The sequence below is a fragment of the Pelecanus crispus genome, chromosome 4, assembly GCF_030463565.1.
Source record: "Pelecanus crispus isolate bPelCri1 chromosome 4, bPelCri1.pri, whole genome shotgun sequence".
NCBI lineage: Eukaryota > Metazoa > Chordata > Aves > Pelecaniformes > Pelecanidae > Pelecanus > Pelecanus crispus.
The window spans coordinates 50,259,537-50,275,379 of NC_134646.1; the positions used below are offsets into that span (position 1 = coordinate 50,259,537).

Sequence of the window (15,843 nt, forward strand, 5' to 3'; positions counted from 1 at the left end):
TATGATAACTGCTGTATCCTTCTGGAAGAGAGCCAGCAAAAGCATTTGCAAGTCTGCGTGCTACAGCTTACTTGGACACTACACTTCTTACAGCATTGGCTTTGTCTAAAGCACATTCCCATGTCTCCAGGCACTTTTGTCAGCATTCAAATGAATCTATGCAAAACAAAGATGAAATTAAAAAAAAAAAAACCAAACCCAAAAAATGCAGCCACTTGGCTACCCACAACAACAGCACAGTAATGCTGAGTGCTGTGCACCCTACGTGAGATCTGGAAACCAGAGCATGCGCTCCTGTAGCATTTGCTACAGGAATGACCTCTTCTTTCTTTGGTGGTCTTTCACTGACTGCAGGGACAGCACATAGGATCACCAGTAGGCACAATATATCATACAGGGACCACCTGCGTCTGAATCTACAGGAGAAAATGCTCTCAGACACTCAATGATCTTTTTTCACGAGAGGCAGAGTGTGGCAATGCATCCTGGTGCGACCGGGTGCATCAGGCAACAAAACAGAGGTAAACTGTCTCTGCAATGATCAAATCAGATTTATCAGAGAACCCATGGTGTGTCTATTAGCCAACGTGGCAAAGGTACCATAATCTGTGCCCATGCAGTATCCACCTGACGACGAGCATAAGTACATGCATTTAGCTAAATGTACTGTACTATGTAATATTACACGCATGCCTTGCTGCTATGGTAAGACCTTTCCTCCTATGTCCCACCATGATGTCGCCACTCCCCGGGAAGTGACAAGAGCCAGGAGGGCAGATGCAAGCACAGGCTGCCATGGGCCTATATAGGCTGAGGAGGAGTTAAGTTCCTCCATGCAAACAGCTGTGCACATCTAAGGTAGGTAGGTTTTCAAAGCTGAAGTGAGACATGCAGTTCCCTTTCTCCCCTTCCTTCCTTCCCCACAATGTCTTTCCTCCACTTTTCCCTTGCTTGAAGAGTCACCTAAATGCTGACCCAGACCTGCTTGTTTATCACCTCCTCACCCCACTTCCAACCTCCCCCCGGGGAGACCTGCTGGATGACTTACCCTGGGAAACACTCTGCTCATGCTGCCTGCCATGAGGAGGAAGAGAGCAGGACTTTAAAGTCACAAGCACCGTATTCCCACTCCGGAGCAGACATCATGGTGTTGCTGTCCCCAAGGACTGAGCCCAGCCTGCTGTGAGCAAAGCATCCTGAAGGGCCCAGCTCTGCCCACTTCGATATATGCCCTGCTCTGCTCTTCCCCTGCTAGGTCTCATCTGTCCTGCTTTCAAAAGAAAGACCTCAGGTGAAAAACAAAACCTGTGTGCTAAACCTCAAGTGGCCTGGACAAGACCAGGGCTCATGAGAAGTCAGGGGGGAGCTCTGGTCTGGGCAAAGTGGCCCTGCCATCTGCACGGTCCCAAGCAAAAATGGTACCTGCAAGATGTGCATGGCAATTTATGTCCCCAGAAGAGCTTGCTGGCAAAGTCTTTCCAATTTTTTATGACCTCCAATACCAGGCAGATCCAAAGCAGAAACAGCTTAGCCTACATCAGGAGAGACTTTGCAATCCAAGTAGGATCACATCAAAAGGCACAGAAAAATCTCTGCTGTACACAGCATTATTTTTTTTTCCTGAAGGGGATTCATTTAATAAGAGTGTGAAACTCTTAATTCAGTGCTTTCATAATGGGGCCAAGGCTTGGGTGCACAAAAATTGCTTCCACAGCATCCAGCTTAGGCTTTGGAGGCTTGCTTGTGCGGGAAGGCAGGTCTTGCAGCCCTGGAGAGCAGGTGATCCGAGCTGTCGGTCACTCTCCTGAACTGAGTGGCAGCAGTGGGCTGAGGGACCACGCTGGGATCCCTGACCACCCACAGCTGGGTGCAGCTCGAGGGCACTGCATCGCCAAACACTCCAGAGGACCTGAACAAAACGATGTGCAAAGCTGCTGCCTGCACCATTAGAGAGGGTACGAGCCTCTGGCAGGTTTCTGTTCATCAGCTGTGACTTCAGCTCTGGGCAAATACCTTGGCACATGAATGTCCACTTGCTGCTGCTAATAGCTGGTAGCAGGTATACTAGTTGTGAGCTGTGAGGCTGCAGCTAGTAAGAAGGGAAAGACTCTGCTTCAATTTGTAGTATATGAACTCGTGTTAGAGAAAACTTTTGGTTCTCCACTTTGAAAGTGTTTCCACTTTTTTAACCGGTAGAAAGCAAACACAGATTTTTACAACATTTTGTGTATGTGTGAAAGAGAAAAATCTTGGCACTTGGCATTGCAGCCTTCCTGCAGGCAGGGAGTAAACAAAGCGTGATGAAGAATGTGAAAATGAAAAACCCTCCCAGTTCCCAATCTCTTCTCCAGCCTGTCCTTGCCAGGGTAGTACCCCTTCCCTCCCCATTAATAGTATTATCACAGACTTCTTTGTGCTCTTTTGCTTCCCAACACACAATTTTAGAAATGGAAAGCTACTGAATCCAAGAAAAAGAAGGGACTATTGATTTAAAAACTGTATGTCACAAATGGAATCTTTTAAATCTTTGCTGCTGCTGACATCTGTGGTGGTTAAAAGAGGAGCAAAAAGAAAAAAATCCTATTCCCTTGTCACTCATCATGCTCTTTGTGTCCCGGCTTTTTTCTCGGCTTGGACAGTGAAGTCAAGATAGTTTTCAGGTCATGTGTACTGATAATAAATTTCCCTGCTGTACTCCTATCCCTCCATTTTTTATGCCTCAGACAATATGCCAGGTATTTTTTATGTAGTTAAAAACTTGCTTAACTGCTAAAAAGACATTGTCAGTGTCCTTTCCTGGACCATGCTGGAGTCTGGATACCATTAACCGGGCAGCAGAAAAGAGGCATACACTAGAGCCATCACCAGATGGGGCTTCCTCCGGGCACTGAGTGGATGGAAAGTGGAGATGCTGTGCTGTAAACCAGGAGACCTCTCACAATAAACCCCAAACAATAAATGTACTAATACGTGTGCACATCAGCCAGACCCCAGAGGACTCCAGGGGTGGGAGCCCAAAGGACCTTTGCTCCCAGAAAGCGTGGAATAAACGGAGCGCGGTGTACGTCAAGATCTGCTGTGCTCAGGGGAAAACAGAAGCAGACTGGCTATTTATCAGACCGCAACATCATCCACCAAAGCCCCTCAGCAGTCAAGTACGCCAGCACTGAGGGTGAGGGGTGGAGGAAGGACGGTAGAAGCAGAGGAGATGGGTGAAACCTTCAGTCTGGCAGAGCAGACATTGACCAACTGGGACCTCTGCCGTGCTGCCCCTCTCCCTCCTGCCGTGCAGGGACAAGGCAATGGCACACGCCGGGCTCAGCTGCAGTGGCTGGGAAAGCACCACACACCACCCCTGTATATTAGAGAAGACCCAAACATGCCCTCGCTGAGTTATGGCAAGTGTGGGACAGCCCTGCAAAGAACACAGATCTTACCTTGGGGTTCAGGAGACCTGAAACATCCTCTGTTCAATCTCCTCCTCCATCCCACAAGCTTCATGGGACCTCGCAGCCTCTCTGTGTTTAAGACGAGGTCTTGTCCAAAGAGGAACATGGAGGCCCCTCACCAGCTCCTCTGCAAGCAGCTCCCCACCCACCCACCTCTGCAAGCAGAGACTCCCTCCGCTTCCCATGGAGGCCAAGAGAAATACAGCTCTTGGATGCGGGGCCACACAGCTGACTGGGCGGCTGGCGCGTCCTCGCAGAGGACCTGCCAGAAAAGACCTCATTTGTTGTTAGGATCTTGGAAACTAAACCCTCCCTGAGTTTCCAGCTCAGATGTGATACTGTCCGCCTGTGTTTATGCTGGCTGGGGCTGGAAAATAAGGGGCCCCTGCATGGCCTGAGCTGGGGGGGCTTCAGGGAAGCTGGGGTGAAGGGGGTCCCCCAGCAGCCCCCCAACACCCACAGACTGGAAGGTGAGGCAGACCCAAACTTCTCAGCATGAGCAGCTTTTCTTGAGAGACATGGCACGAAGGGCTCTGAAGTAATAACTCGTGCTTGCAGCAGTTACGGGGAGACTTCAGACTTTCCATTTAGCTTGGCGTGAGAGCTCCCTGCAGAGCCAGGCTGAGGCAGGGAAAGAGAAACATTACAAGCTCCTGCAGGATAAAAACCCAAGGTGGCTTGTGGCCTTAATTCCTTTCTTTGCAAAACAAATGGCACATGGTGTGATTAAGTGAGCCTTTTGGGATCCACATATTTGGACTTCCTCTTCCCTCCCTTGCCAAGCCCATGTCAAGCCCCACAAAGCCCTCTCAAACACACGTGTCAGCAGCAACTGCTCCTTTTACTTAATTTGTCATTTTATGCTACACCTCCTAGGTCAACAACTGCAATATCATAACTGGAGCATGGAGAGAGACACCAGGTAAGATTCAGTCTAGCAGCTCACAGAACAACCCAACCACCCAAGAACCAGCCTTTATGCCACTGTGGAAGCCAAAACTGAGAAACATGGCACAAATGAAGTTGTTAGAGAAGATTGCTTTTCAAAGAGTCAGTTTTCAAGCTGTTACATTCTTGGGCTACCTTGCACACCACCAGAATTTTGTAACAAAACAACTTCTCCAGTTGCACATCAGTGAGATCCCTTTGCTCCAGCAGTGTCTTAGCTGTTGTTTGGTGCTTCTTCAAGCAAATAACAGGTTATGATGCTGTGCCCTGGCTTGCGGGGAGACTGGAGCTTCTCCCCGAGCTCTGAATCACTGGGTGACTTTACATGAAGAAGCCAAACCATTAGCATTCGTCTTGTTTCTATGCTCTGGTTTTCTTTCTCATAATTGCTGTAGATGTGGAGGAAGGGAAAAGACCTCTAGGCAGGCCCTGGGCTTTGGGTTGAGGCTGTCTGTGTCTCTCAGGGAAGCTCCAGCAAATATCTTCTCATAGGTTAACAGCAGCTGCAGATTTAAGTAGGAGGGAGACACTTGGAGAGCTCTGCCATCACCCTGCAGCACTGTGTGACGATGGGCGAGTCACTTCCCTCCCCCAGCTTTCCTTCCAAAATGTATCTGTTTTGCTTACCTGGGTTGGGCTCTATTCCACTGTGTCTGTGCTTCATCTAGCAGTCTCAGCAAAATGGGGTATGCTTCACATTAGCGTTCATTAGTTAGCTGGTTTTAGATACATGGCTCTTGGTCATCAGCTATGGTTGCATCTGTTTGGTTATAGCTCTGAAAATCTCAGTAAAGGTGCTATTTCTCATGAACATTAAATTGTTAGGCTGCCCTCTTGAAATAATCAGTAAAGTAAAATATGATGACTAGAATATTCTGCAGATAATTGGGCAGCTTGCTAGTTGCCCATTGCAGAGGAAAGCTACCTTCCGGCAGGGCTGAAGGGTGCAGTTTGGCACCTGCACTGAGACGCGGTGGGGCAGACCTCCATAACCTCCGCCTACAGGTCTGGGGAGGGGGAGGAGGTGAGTTCACATTTGAGGGGACTGACCTGTCCCAACAGTGATGCTGTCTGAGGAGTAGAGTCCACTGTCCTCCTCCAAAGCCACCAAAATGAGGGAGAACTTCCCTCTGTAACAACTAAACCTCTCCAAGTCATGAAGGTTGCGTGGATGTGGGGCGAAGGGCAGTATGCAGAAAGGAGAGGCCTTGCTCACATGAAGGGATAGAGGCAAGAGAGAAATACATCCCAAGAGCAGCGTTTTCATGCACATGCTGTCCTAGACCTGGCAGCCATGTACACTCCTGAATGGATGTGGGGCCACAAGACCTTGTGAATGAGCAGAGAAAGAAGAGACGGGAGTGTTGATCCAAAGAAGTAGTGGGATATAATGAACAAGCCAGGAGTGGGAATGTGCAAGTGAGGCCAGGAATTTCTTAAGCTGATTTAGCTGAAAAAAGCCAATCTACTATGAAACCGCATTCACAAATGCTAAAATATGGCAATCTGGAGGTTAAAACATGAGTTTCTTAACAGCTCATGAAGCAGAAGTGTAGGACAAGACATAAAGAATAGCTTGTCCTTGTAGTCCTTGATTTCCCAGAAGAAACTGTGGCAACATTTAAGTCCCACACATCCCAGCTGCAAATGGAAGCAAAACCAGTTACAGTCATGTTCCCCCCGCTGCAGATGAGATGCATCACTGGTGAGATGCGATGTAAGCTTTCCTGCACCCATACAGTGGCCATGGGGAGATGGTAACTTGCCAGTCCCTAAGCAGGTCACTATGGCATGATGCTATGTCACCCTGCCGTGGTGTTTTTTTTTCCAAAAGCTGTCCCAGCTTTGCAAATCAAACATGCACAGAGTGAACACAACTAATGCTATGTCTGCCTCGTGCCCCACACTCCTAACCCCACCATCACCTAAAACGTGACGCCTCCTTTCCATGGAGACTGCACCATGGCGTTGAGGCTAGGAACAGTGCAGCCATGGGATTTATCGTGCTGTCATGCCAGGACACAGCCACAGGGTCCACTAACATCCCGAGGGTTCAAGTGCAGTCTTGGATCTTCCTTTGGGCATGTTCTTCACCTAAACTTAGTCCTCAGTTTGTTCCTGGCCTATTTAACACTGCTGTTACTCATGTGTTATGAAGGTGAATTGTTATTTGCAGTTAAGTTGTATTTGCATTGAGATCCTTATCATGAAGGCCAAGAGACTTGCAAGAAGAGTTGAGTTTGGTGTCATAGATTGTCTCATTGCTTCAAGCTGGAGTGTAGGAACTCTGGTACCCTAAAAGTGTGAAAAGTCTAGTAGTGGTGCTTCATCATCTAAAACAAAACTCCTTGTGAGTACAAAATAGGATGTTTTCAAAACTCCTTGAAAGGCTGATTATAGACTTTGCTCTACACATACACACTTAATAGGAGTGATGATTAAATGTGGTAAGGGGAGAAAGCAGTCACTTTCCCTGTTGTCTTTAACAGCTTCATCTGAAGGCTTTTTACACATGAAGTGCTAAGCTGGTTTGTTTGCCTACATACACCTAAAGCACAAGGTCCACAGTGGAGTGACACCTCTATTTTCAGTTGTGACATTTGCTCTGCATTCATACATTTGCACCAAGTCATGAAAAAAAAAAAAAAACCTGTGACAGTTTTGTACTCTTTTCTGACCAGAGACGAGCAAGAGAAAGGCGTTCCTCTCCCAAGAGAGGGAGGAAGGGGTTAAGCGGTTTCAAAACAAGCTGGGCACAACTGATGTCAGATTTTTGTCTTACAATGGCATCTCTTTGCTTTCCCAGCAAGCAGTATATGGACTGCTGGGCATTGTATTGTTCCGAGGACAGCAGAAGATACCACATATCTTCAGAGAGCACAGATTTTCTCATTCCTCATTAGCTAGAAGTTCTTGTTTGTTAAATAACTCTGCAGAAAAATCCAGTCAGAAACTCCAGAAAAACTTGTCTGGTTTTTTTTTTTTGGTTTTGGGGTTTTTGGGGGGGTTTATTTATTTATTTATTTAAATGTTGTTTCCAGGGTGTCTTTCTCTGATGTGAAGGGCTCAGCTGTACTCTGTAAACCTTCCCAGGGTCACTGTAATCATCTGTTGCTCTGTTTAGATTAAAAGGAAATCAGCTCCGTGAAAGCTACGACTATCCTCCCAGCTTTCTGAAAGCGTCTCCCTGGGCAGTCAGAAAAAGGGAAAGCGTAGGGGTGCAAAAGCAAAAACCCTTAATGTTTGGCTATTTCAGATTATCTTACAGATATAAGGACTTAGGGCAACGTTAAGACAGGGACCTGTGAAAGCAGAACGTCTGTTAAGTTTAAAAAGAGATTTAACGCTGAACTTGCCAAAACAGACCTGCTGGCTGAAAATAAGCTCTTCTCTTACCCCCACCCACCCACCCCCCCGAGTTTACACGCTTTTTTTATGAACTGGAAAGTCTGTGAGCAGGCTCCGTATTCGCTTCCCGTGCCTTCCCCCCCCCGTTTTGGGGTTCCAGCGGCAGCAGCTCCCAGCGGGGAGCCCCGGGCAGCCGTGCTGCAGCGGCGGCAGCAGGCAGGGACCCAGCCGCGCCGCGGGAGAGCCGAGAGGAATTTCCAAAATCAGCCCCAAGCGGCGTTTCCAAGTTCAGGGCAGGTTTGAGACAAGCCGCGCTGAGCTGTAATGCTTTTAAACTCTCGGCTAGAAGCACGACTCGTGTTATTTTTGTATCGTCTTTGAAGGAAAAAGTCACGGGGAGCCGCCCTCCGCGTCAGCACCGGGAGCGGGCAGCTCCGAGGAGCATCACAGCCCAGGAGCGCAGGTACTCACCCGTCATCAGCGTGTAGTAATTTGGGTAGGAGAGACTGGGGAAGTCCGGGGTCACGTAATCCACCTTCACCCCCATATTCACAATATCCCGAAAGCCCGGCAGCCCCTCCAGCTCGCTGTCGTCGATGTAGTCGAAGCGAAAGCCGTCGAGCAGGAACACCAGGAGCTTGCGGTGGGCCGAGGGGGCGGCGGGGAGCGGCAGGAGGGAGGCGAGGGCGGCGGCCAGGAGGGCGGCCGGGAGGCTGCGGCCCCCCATGGCGGGCAGCGGGGCCGGGGGCCGGGGCCGGGCCGGAGCAAGGGTTCTGCCGGCGCTGCGGGGCCGGCCCTGGCGCTGCTGTCCTCCCTCCGCTTCCACCGCCCGCGTTAAAGCCACAGCACGGCCCCGCGGGCGTGTGGGAGGTCACAGGTTAATTGCAAGCAGATGATTAACCTCCATCCCGCCAGCGAGCCGAGGGAAGAGCTCTGTACTTCCCAGCTGCAGAGAAAAAAAAAAAAATTGCTTTGCAGCGATGGGAGAAACGCGGCGCAAAAGTAGCCGGAGCCTGTCTGGGCGCTCCAAGGCCCCCCCCCGTGGGAGGGCGAGCGAGGGGACGCTGCCTGCTGGCCCCGGGCGAGGAGGGAGCGCAGCGCCCAGCCACGCTCCCACGGCTGCTGGCAGTGAGCAGCGTGGGCCCCCCGGCCAGCCCAGCTCCGCGGCGGGGCTGCGGCTCGCAGGGGTCTCACGGAGAGGGGCCGCTTTCTTTAAAAGAGAGCGTTTCGTCTCCAGCCACGCAAACACGCGCCTTCTTCTTATCTTTCTGGCAGTGGCCTGTGATGGAAACTCGGACTGAGCTTAAGGCAAAGCATCTCCACGGTTCAGGAGGTGGGCTACGTGAGTGTTTCGATGGCGCAGCTGCACCTGAGCGCTCCGGCTGAGCGAGCTCACCTCCGCCTGCACCCGGGCCCCCACAAGGGACCCTGTCCTCTCCACTCACTCCGTGCTGCCGTGCGACTAATCCAGCTCCTGATGCACTAGTGCAAAAATCTGGGTTTCAACATTAGACAGAACAAATTATACGTTTATTTTCTGGCTGTCGATATTATTAAGATGTTAAGAGCTGGGTGATGCCGAATTTCATATTAAAATTGAAAAATTGTTCACATTTTAGTCATGAGTCACCACCCGTTTCTTCTCCTGCCAGCCACAGGAGCCTAAACCATACCTCTAATGCAATGCCAGTCCCTGTTGTACACTACAGTTACATATTAATTTGCTTAGATTGTGTTTGTTTTTCCCAAATAAAAGAAGTTCATAGCGCTGTATTAACTCTGAAACGCTGCAGGTGAGGAGGAGCTACCTGCCCGACAGAGTTGGGATGGGGAAAGGGTAACCTTTGAATGTCTCGGTGCAAGGAGGAAAATACAGCCCTGGGCAGGGGTGTTTCCAGCCCGTGTCTCACTCATTGTGGGAACAGCCCCTCGCAGATGTTTGCACCTGGGGAAGGTTGCAATAGCTGACCACCACCCCGATGTGGATGTCTGAACCTCTGTTTCCTCCTTACAAAAGCACGCCAGCGTGTCTAGTCACCTCTTACCAAACACTGGGCTGACGCAAGCTCGGCGAGATGGCCTTCAGCCTCCCTTGCCCCAAATGCTTATTTACACCTGTGCAAACCTGCCTCGCGTCCTGGCCTGCCTTTTGCATGGCTTTGTACTGGCTGCCAGTGCCCGTGAGCAAGAGCAGCTGTCTGCAGGTCACCGCTCCTGGGACATGGATGGAGAGGTGCTGTCCCTGCCCTTCTCCCACGGGGCTTCCAGCTTCGGAAAGAAGATGTCCTGCCAGAGGTGCTGGCATTTTCTGAAGGAGAGAGTTGTTGAAGGCAGGTGGAAGAGGACAGAGGGGGAGCCTGCGGTCGAGCAGGGCTGCTCGGGCTCTTCAGCTGGCGATGCTCGTGTTCCCCTTCCCAGTCAAATTCCTCACATTTCCTCCCTGCCAGTGGACTAAATGCACTCCTCATGGACATCAACCAGTCCCTTCAGGGTTTTATCCCTTTTCACATAGCATTTACTTTTGGACTCTTGCCTTGCTACCCGTTATCATCTTGACAACTTGAACTCTGTCTCTGTTTTGACTTTTCTTATCTTGCCTGCCTTTATTTCATGTACTTTCTCACAGTGCAGCAGCAGTTTTCTCAGCAAAACGAACCCAGGGTCACACAGCTGTGCTGCACCTCGGGTCAGAGACAGCCGAGCCCTGGGGCCATCCATACAGCCCCGTGCCCAGGAGAAGGACAGATGGACTCGTAGCAAGCGGTCAGCTGTCCCCAGTCTGCTGGGATGATGGCAGGTCCTGAACGCCAGGCCCAGCCCCTGGAGCAGACATCACCCAGGAGAGCCGAGCAGCACCGGTGTGCTCTAGCCTGAACTTTGAAGGAAAACACCCAAATCCTGCAGTGTGAGAGGAAAGCTGCAAGGCTGCATAACCCGGGCAGTCGGGCTGCGTTTTGCTGGCGTCCCAGCCTGTGCAAGGCTGCTGCTGCCCTGCCCGCCGGGGACGAGGCTGCAGCTGCGTGCCGGGCTGGCGGGCGACGTGACGGCCCAGGCAGCGGCGCGGGCAGCTGCCCATCTGCAGGATGGCACGTGCCGTGTATCATAGCTACGGAGAGCCACGCTCTTATCGGCCATCTCCAGGCTCCGTGGGGTCTCAGCTGAGGACCTGCCTTTTTATCACCTCGTGAAGGGAATATGCACATCCTCCTCCTGCTGCCCCTCACCAGGCCTCCAGGATGGGAGCTGGCCCAGCAGAACCTGTGCTCAGAGCCAGCACTTCTAACAGTGCTTACGGGGGATTTTCACTGCAACAAAAACTGTATGTAATGGGTTTGGAGCTGCCTGTAGTGTCATGTGATAATTTACTATGTCCATATTTAGGTTGAATGAACTCAGAAACGTGTCCAGAAGTGGTGAAGGTGATATGATTGTACACCTCTTGGCAAACCTGTGAGGACATTCATGTTGATGTCTTGGCTTGTCCTCTAATAGGTGGCCTCTGGGCTTTCCAGCAGGGCTCTGCAGAAGCAGCAGCTACCACTCATGAAGGGACAGGATAATCAAGGAGAGTCAATAAAGTGTCCAAGCTGGACTCCCACGTTGAAAGGATGACCAGGTTTTTGAGGTGGTTAGGCCAAGAAACTAGGCTTCCATCATGAGATGGTACAAAGATAGGTCTTGTTATCATTTCATGACATTAAGAAATAATGCCTTCCTTTCAAGAGGACTGCAATCTACTGGTTGACAGCTCCTGAGGGAAAGCTCTACCCAAACCAACACAGCGGCATGAGGGACAATTGGTGCAAGGTACCAGAGCCCGAGGTCTGCTTTAAGAGTTGGAGATTCACAGGTTTCCACTCAGCAAATAATAAGAGCGTAAGGCCTGAGAGGGGTTAAAGGAGTAGTGAGCCATGTAACCATGACACCGTACAATACCAAATTGTGTTTTGACAGACAATCCCCCAGAAGAGTGGGACTGGAGCCAAACAGTCTAGCTTGGCAGAGACAGACCCTAGCAATACATTTCATCCCTGCCAAGCAATGTTGATTTGCTTTGGTTCACATTCATTTGTAAGCACTCTGTCTGCACAAAGCCCCAGATGGCCTTGGAGACTCCAGCACAACAATATTTTGATACAAATGCTCTTACAAAAGCTATCAGAGCCTGAGCTGGTGTCCAGGGACAACAGTCCTCACTAGTTAGCTGTAAGAGCAGGTTTAGGAAGAAGCATGCATAAAGAAAAGAAAATCCCTCAGCCCAATTTGTGTACAAGGAGATACCTCACGGATCCAAACTTTGTTTGAGACAAGATCCTCAACCACTTAGATTGCTCAGGAAATCCTCTTGGCAAAAAGCAGGTTTCCATTTTTGGAAAACTGCCTCCAGTGTCCTTGAATTTTTTTTTTTTTTTTTTTTTTTTTGGTCCTGCAGAAATCACAAGCACAAGGATAGAACTGAAAGAAAATTGTCTGGGCTCACACCAGTGTTTCAGTCTGGCTTGTCAGATGTACCAGCCTCCCCAGCAGTGCAGCTCTATCTGTGTCCTTAGGCCAGGAGCACACGCAAGAACAAAAACTCCTAAAAGGAAAACATGTTTTCCCTTTTCCCCAGTGAATTAGAGAATCTAAAGGGGAAACTTGTCCTTCTTTCTCTTCTGGAAGAAAGACAAGAAGGCATAACATGACTCATTGTCGGCTTGTAATCCCTCTTCAGTTCCTGTTCTCCTTCACACACAATAGTAGTTGAACACTTTGGCCAACACAACCTGACTTACTTGTTTGTTCTTTTCTGTCATTAGAGAAGGAGGCATGGCCACTTCCAGACATAAAAGCCTTGAGGGGAATGATAAGTTGCTTGCATTTCTTTGAAGAAGAGGAAGAGGATTTGTGCCAGTCTGAAGTTTTAAGGTCAGAGCTCTGCTGGACTAAGGTCCTTCTTCCTCTTCTCCCCACCAAACCCAAGCTGAAAACACCACAGGTGGTACCAGCCCCTCTGCTGACTTCCACAGAAAACCTCTGGTAACGTGTGTATCTGCCTTCTGAGCTGACAGAAGGTCTTACCTTGGTAGAAGTCATTGGCTGCAGAAGTTTAATATCAGCTGCTTTGCTCCTGCACTGTGCATTCTCACCCATGCTCCTGCATCGAAGGGCACATTAGGCAAGGCATCTGCTGCTCCATCAGATCTTCCTAGATGATATTTAACATGAAGTCAGTTATTTCTGCGATCTTTTGGTGTGCAGTAGTTCAGTCATGAGGAATTCAAGACAGAGGAAATGGGTTGCTCTTGCTGTCAATCGTGTACAGATGTATATGATAAAAGTCACACACTTGTTAGCTACAGAGCATTTCAAAGCTAGAAACTCTAGCTTTCCTGGAGAAAAACAGTGATCTTTCATAGCTTCCTGAGGCACAGTTTTCCTCTAACATACCTGGCTGGTGTGAGACTTGCCTTAATGGAAGCATCCACATGCTGGATAATGAGTACATCAAAGTGGGACAGCGGTGGCCTTGATGGACAGCCAGGGGCTGGTTAAATGTGCTTTGAGGTGTCTCAGTACAGCCAGTTGTGATGTTTGGAGGGCAGCTCTCTGGATCTCTTACTCTACCCTTCACTGGAACAGTCACGAGTCGTATTAATAACTTTTCTATTTGAGAAAAATCTAGTGGAGATGAAGAAACTTAACGAACCAGTGGAGTCCCCTAAGTGGCTCCCAGTTTCCTTGCAAGGAGCCAGATGTGCTTGGTGCATCATCGCCGGCACTGCCCTTCCCTGTGAATGTTCCCCAGCTGTTCCCCTTGGGGAAGAGGCTGTGCTTACATTAAATGAAGCTAAATCAGGTTCAGAATGAACAAAGGAGGTGACTTTTCACACTGAAGGTTCATTGAGGTGTGCAACATCTTGTCCCTGAAGACCATGACAATTCAAAGCATGTGTGGGACAAATTCACAGGAAAAAAGTGCACCCAGGGCTGCAAAACATGAAGAGCACCAGCTGGAGCCATCCTAGCACTTTGTGTTCTTACAGAGGGTGAAGAACAGGAGTATTTATTCAGCGAGAGAACCTTTAAAGTGTTTTGCTTAGTACCTCTCTTAACCCAGCTGTTATATGACCAGCACCCAGGCCTCCAAGAGCATCTTCTCTTCATGTTTTTTCTTGGGCAGTAATTGCAGCTCATTCTCCCCCCTTCAAAAACTGTCTGAACTGCTGCAGCAGACTTTCATAGTGAAGGAAAGATGAAAAGGGTTGGGGGGACGGCATCAGGGAGTGACATGTCTCCAACAGGACTGAACACGGTCAGCGATGCTCTAAATCCATCAGCTGCTGCTGCCTAGCAGGAGAGGCTGCACATCTGCAGGGCTGAGGTGGGAAGGAGGCTGCAAATATCACATGGAATAAACCCCCAAAAGATGCCCCTAAGGCATCATTTCATATAGCTAGTGTGGGTTGGAATAACAATTTTAACCTGAACACTGCAGAGCCATGGAGATTTATGAATTACTTCCTAGTGGTCGTGAAGGCAATTAAGAAAAATAAGCTGATCACCAATGAGCTTAAACTCACTATGCAGTGAGCCTCTGCCACTGGAAGACACGTAGGAGCTCAGGTCAGGAAAGACTGGGAAGCCTGCAGCAGGTGATGGCATCTCATGGCTGCGTGTGGCAGAAGACCACCTCCTCCCTCGCCCCGTGGTGTGTCGGCCGGAGCACAGGGCCGTCAGGCTCAGGGAGAGGGTATTATTGTCTTGGACTGGAACCAGTCTTCACTCCTTTGAAAAGATTTGAGTTTTGCTTGGATATCAACCCATCTCCACCTTCAGTACCTCCCCAACCTTTCTAAATCATGTCCCTGCAATGTTATTACTTAATTAGTCCAAGACCGTGCTTGCCTGGATGCTGGTGTCCTGTAATGCAGGAGTTTTTACCTCATTGAGGAAACCTTGTGCAATGCATTTCTCTGTCGAAATCACCTAGTCAAGTTTGCTAGATGGCAAAACCAGATAGTCCTAAGTAACTGGATACTGCGTTTTCTGCTTCATCTCTGCTGTCTGGTCGTTTCCCTGTATGGTGGGGGACTGTGGTGAAGGATTTTACTGCTATTCTAGAAACAGGGGTCAATGTGCAATGGTGTGGGTGGGGATGGAAACTTGGCAAGTTATGCAACTGGATCAAGATAAGTTAATTTATTTAGTATTAAAAAAACCCCATAATCAGCAAAATAAAGTAGGTGTTACTAATCCTGCTGTGCTGTGACACTAACATGTTCCTCAGGACACTGAGCTCAACACAGTCATTTGTATGCCAGTGGCTCCTCCAAGAGAACAACAGCGTATTCTGCATGTCCACCAGCGCCTTGCACAGCAGTTTCTGCCAGTTTATTACCTTGCTTGAGCAGCAGTCTTAAAAGATGAAACTATGAACTTAAAGTCTAACAATCTTACAGTCATCTAGTGCTAGCCAAATGTAGACCTATTTCAGCAAAGTATTCAGATTTCAGATTTTCCCATTAAATGAGGCGTAATTTGAGAGGCTAAATATCTGGTGAATCTGTGCCCATGTGCCTACTTTCCAAGAATAAAATAATATTCTATGTTTGATCTTTCTGCTACACTTCTACATGGAGCACAAAAGAGACTTACAACGTTGGCTTGAACTTAGTAGAGGTACAAAGTAAACTATCCAGGCCTAGGATAAAATGTCATTTTAAAACTCCCATATATTTTGCATTTGGCATCCTTTATAGCCCAGAGGTTATACAGAGTTCAGCTTTAACTTCTGACATCAGTGCTTAAGGACTGTGGGAGATGGGCTTGCAGCATGACCTAACGAAGAAAAAGGCCTTTATTCTGACAGCAGTTATTTAAGCTAACCTGACAATATTTATAATTAGTCCCCAAAGGCTGGCCTCTGCCAGACTGCCTGCAGCGAGCATGCCCTGTATGGCAGAGAATTTCCAAGTTGCTGCCTACAGTTGCCATTGCTTTTGTCATGTGTCACTGCACTTCATTCATTTTGGCTTTCCTATTTTTGATGTCATCAATCCTGGCGTTTAGTTACTGTATCTCATTCATCAGTAAGGCTATGCTGGAGGCTGAAGCC

General features: G+C 49.0%; 1 protein-coding gene across 1 annotated transcript in view; it reads right to left on the bottom strand.

Annotated features, from left to right (window-relative positions):
- The window catches only part of ENPP6 (ectonucleotide pyrophosphatase/phosphodiesterase 6), a 31,060-nt gene extending 22,588 nt beyond the window's left edge, over nucleotides 1-8,472 (bottom strand). The window contains exon 1 of the mRNA XM_075709609.1: nucleotides 8,217-8,472. Coding sequence (XP_075565724.1) covers nucleotides 8,217-8,472 — 256 coding nt within the window. The remainder of the gene's footprint in view (nucleotides 1-8,216) is intronic.
- Nucleotides 8,473-15,843: the final 7,371 nt, after the last annotated feature.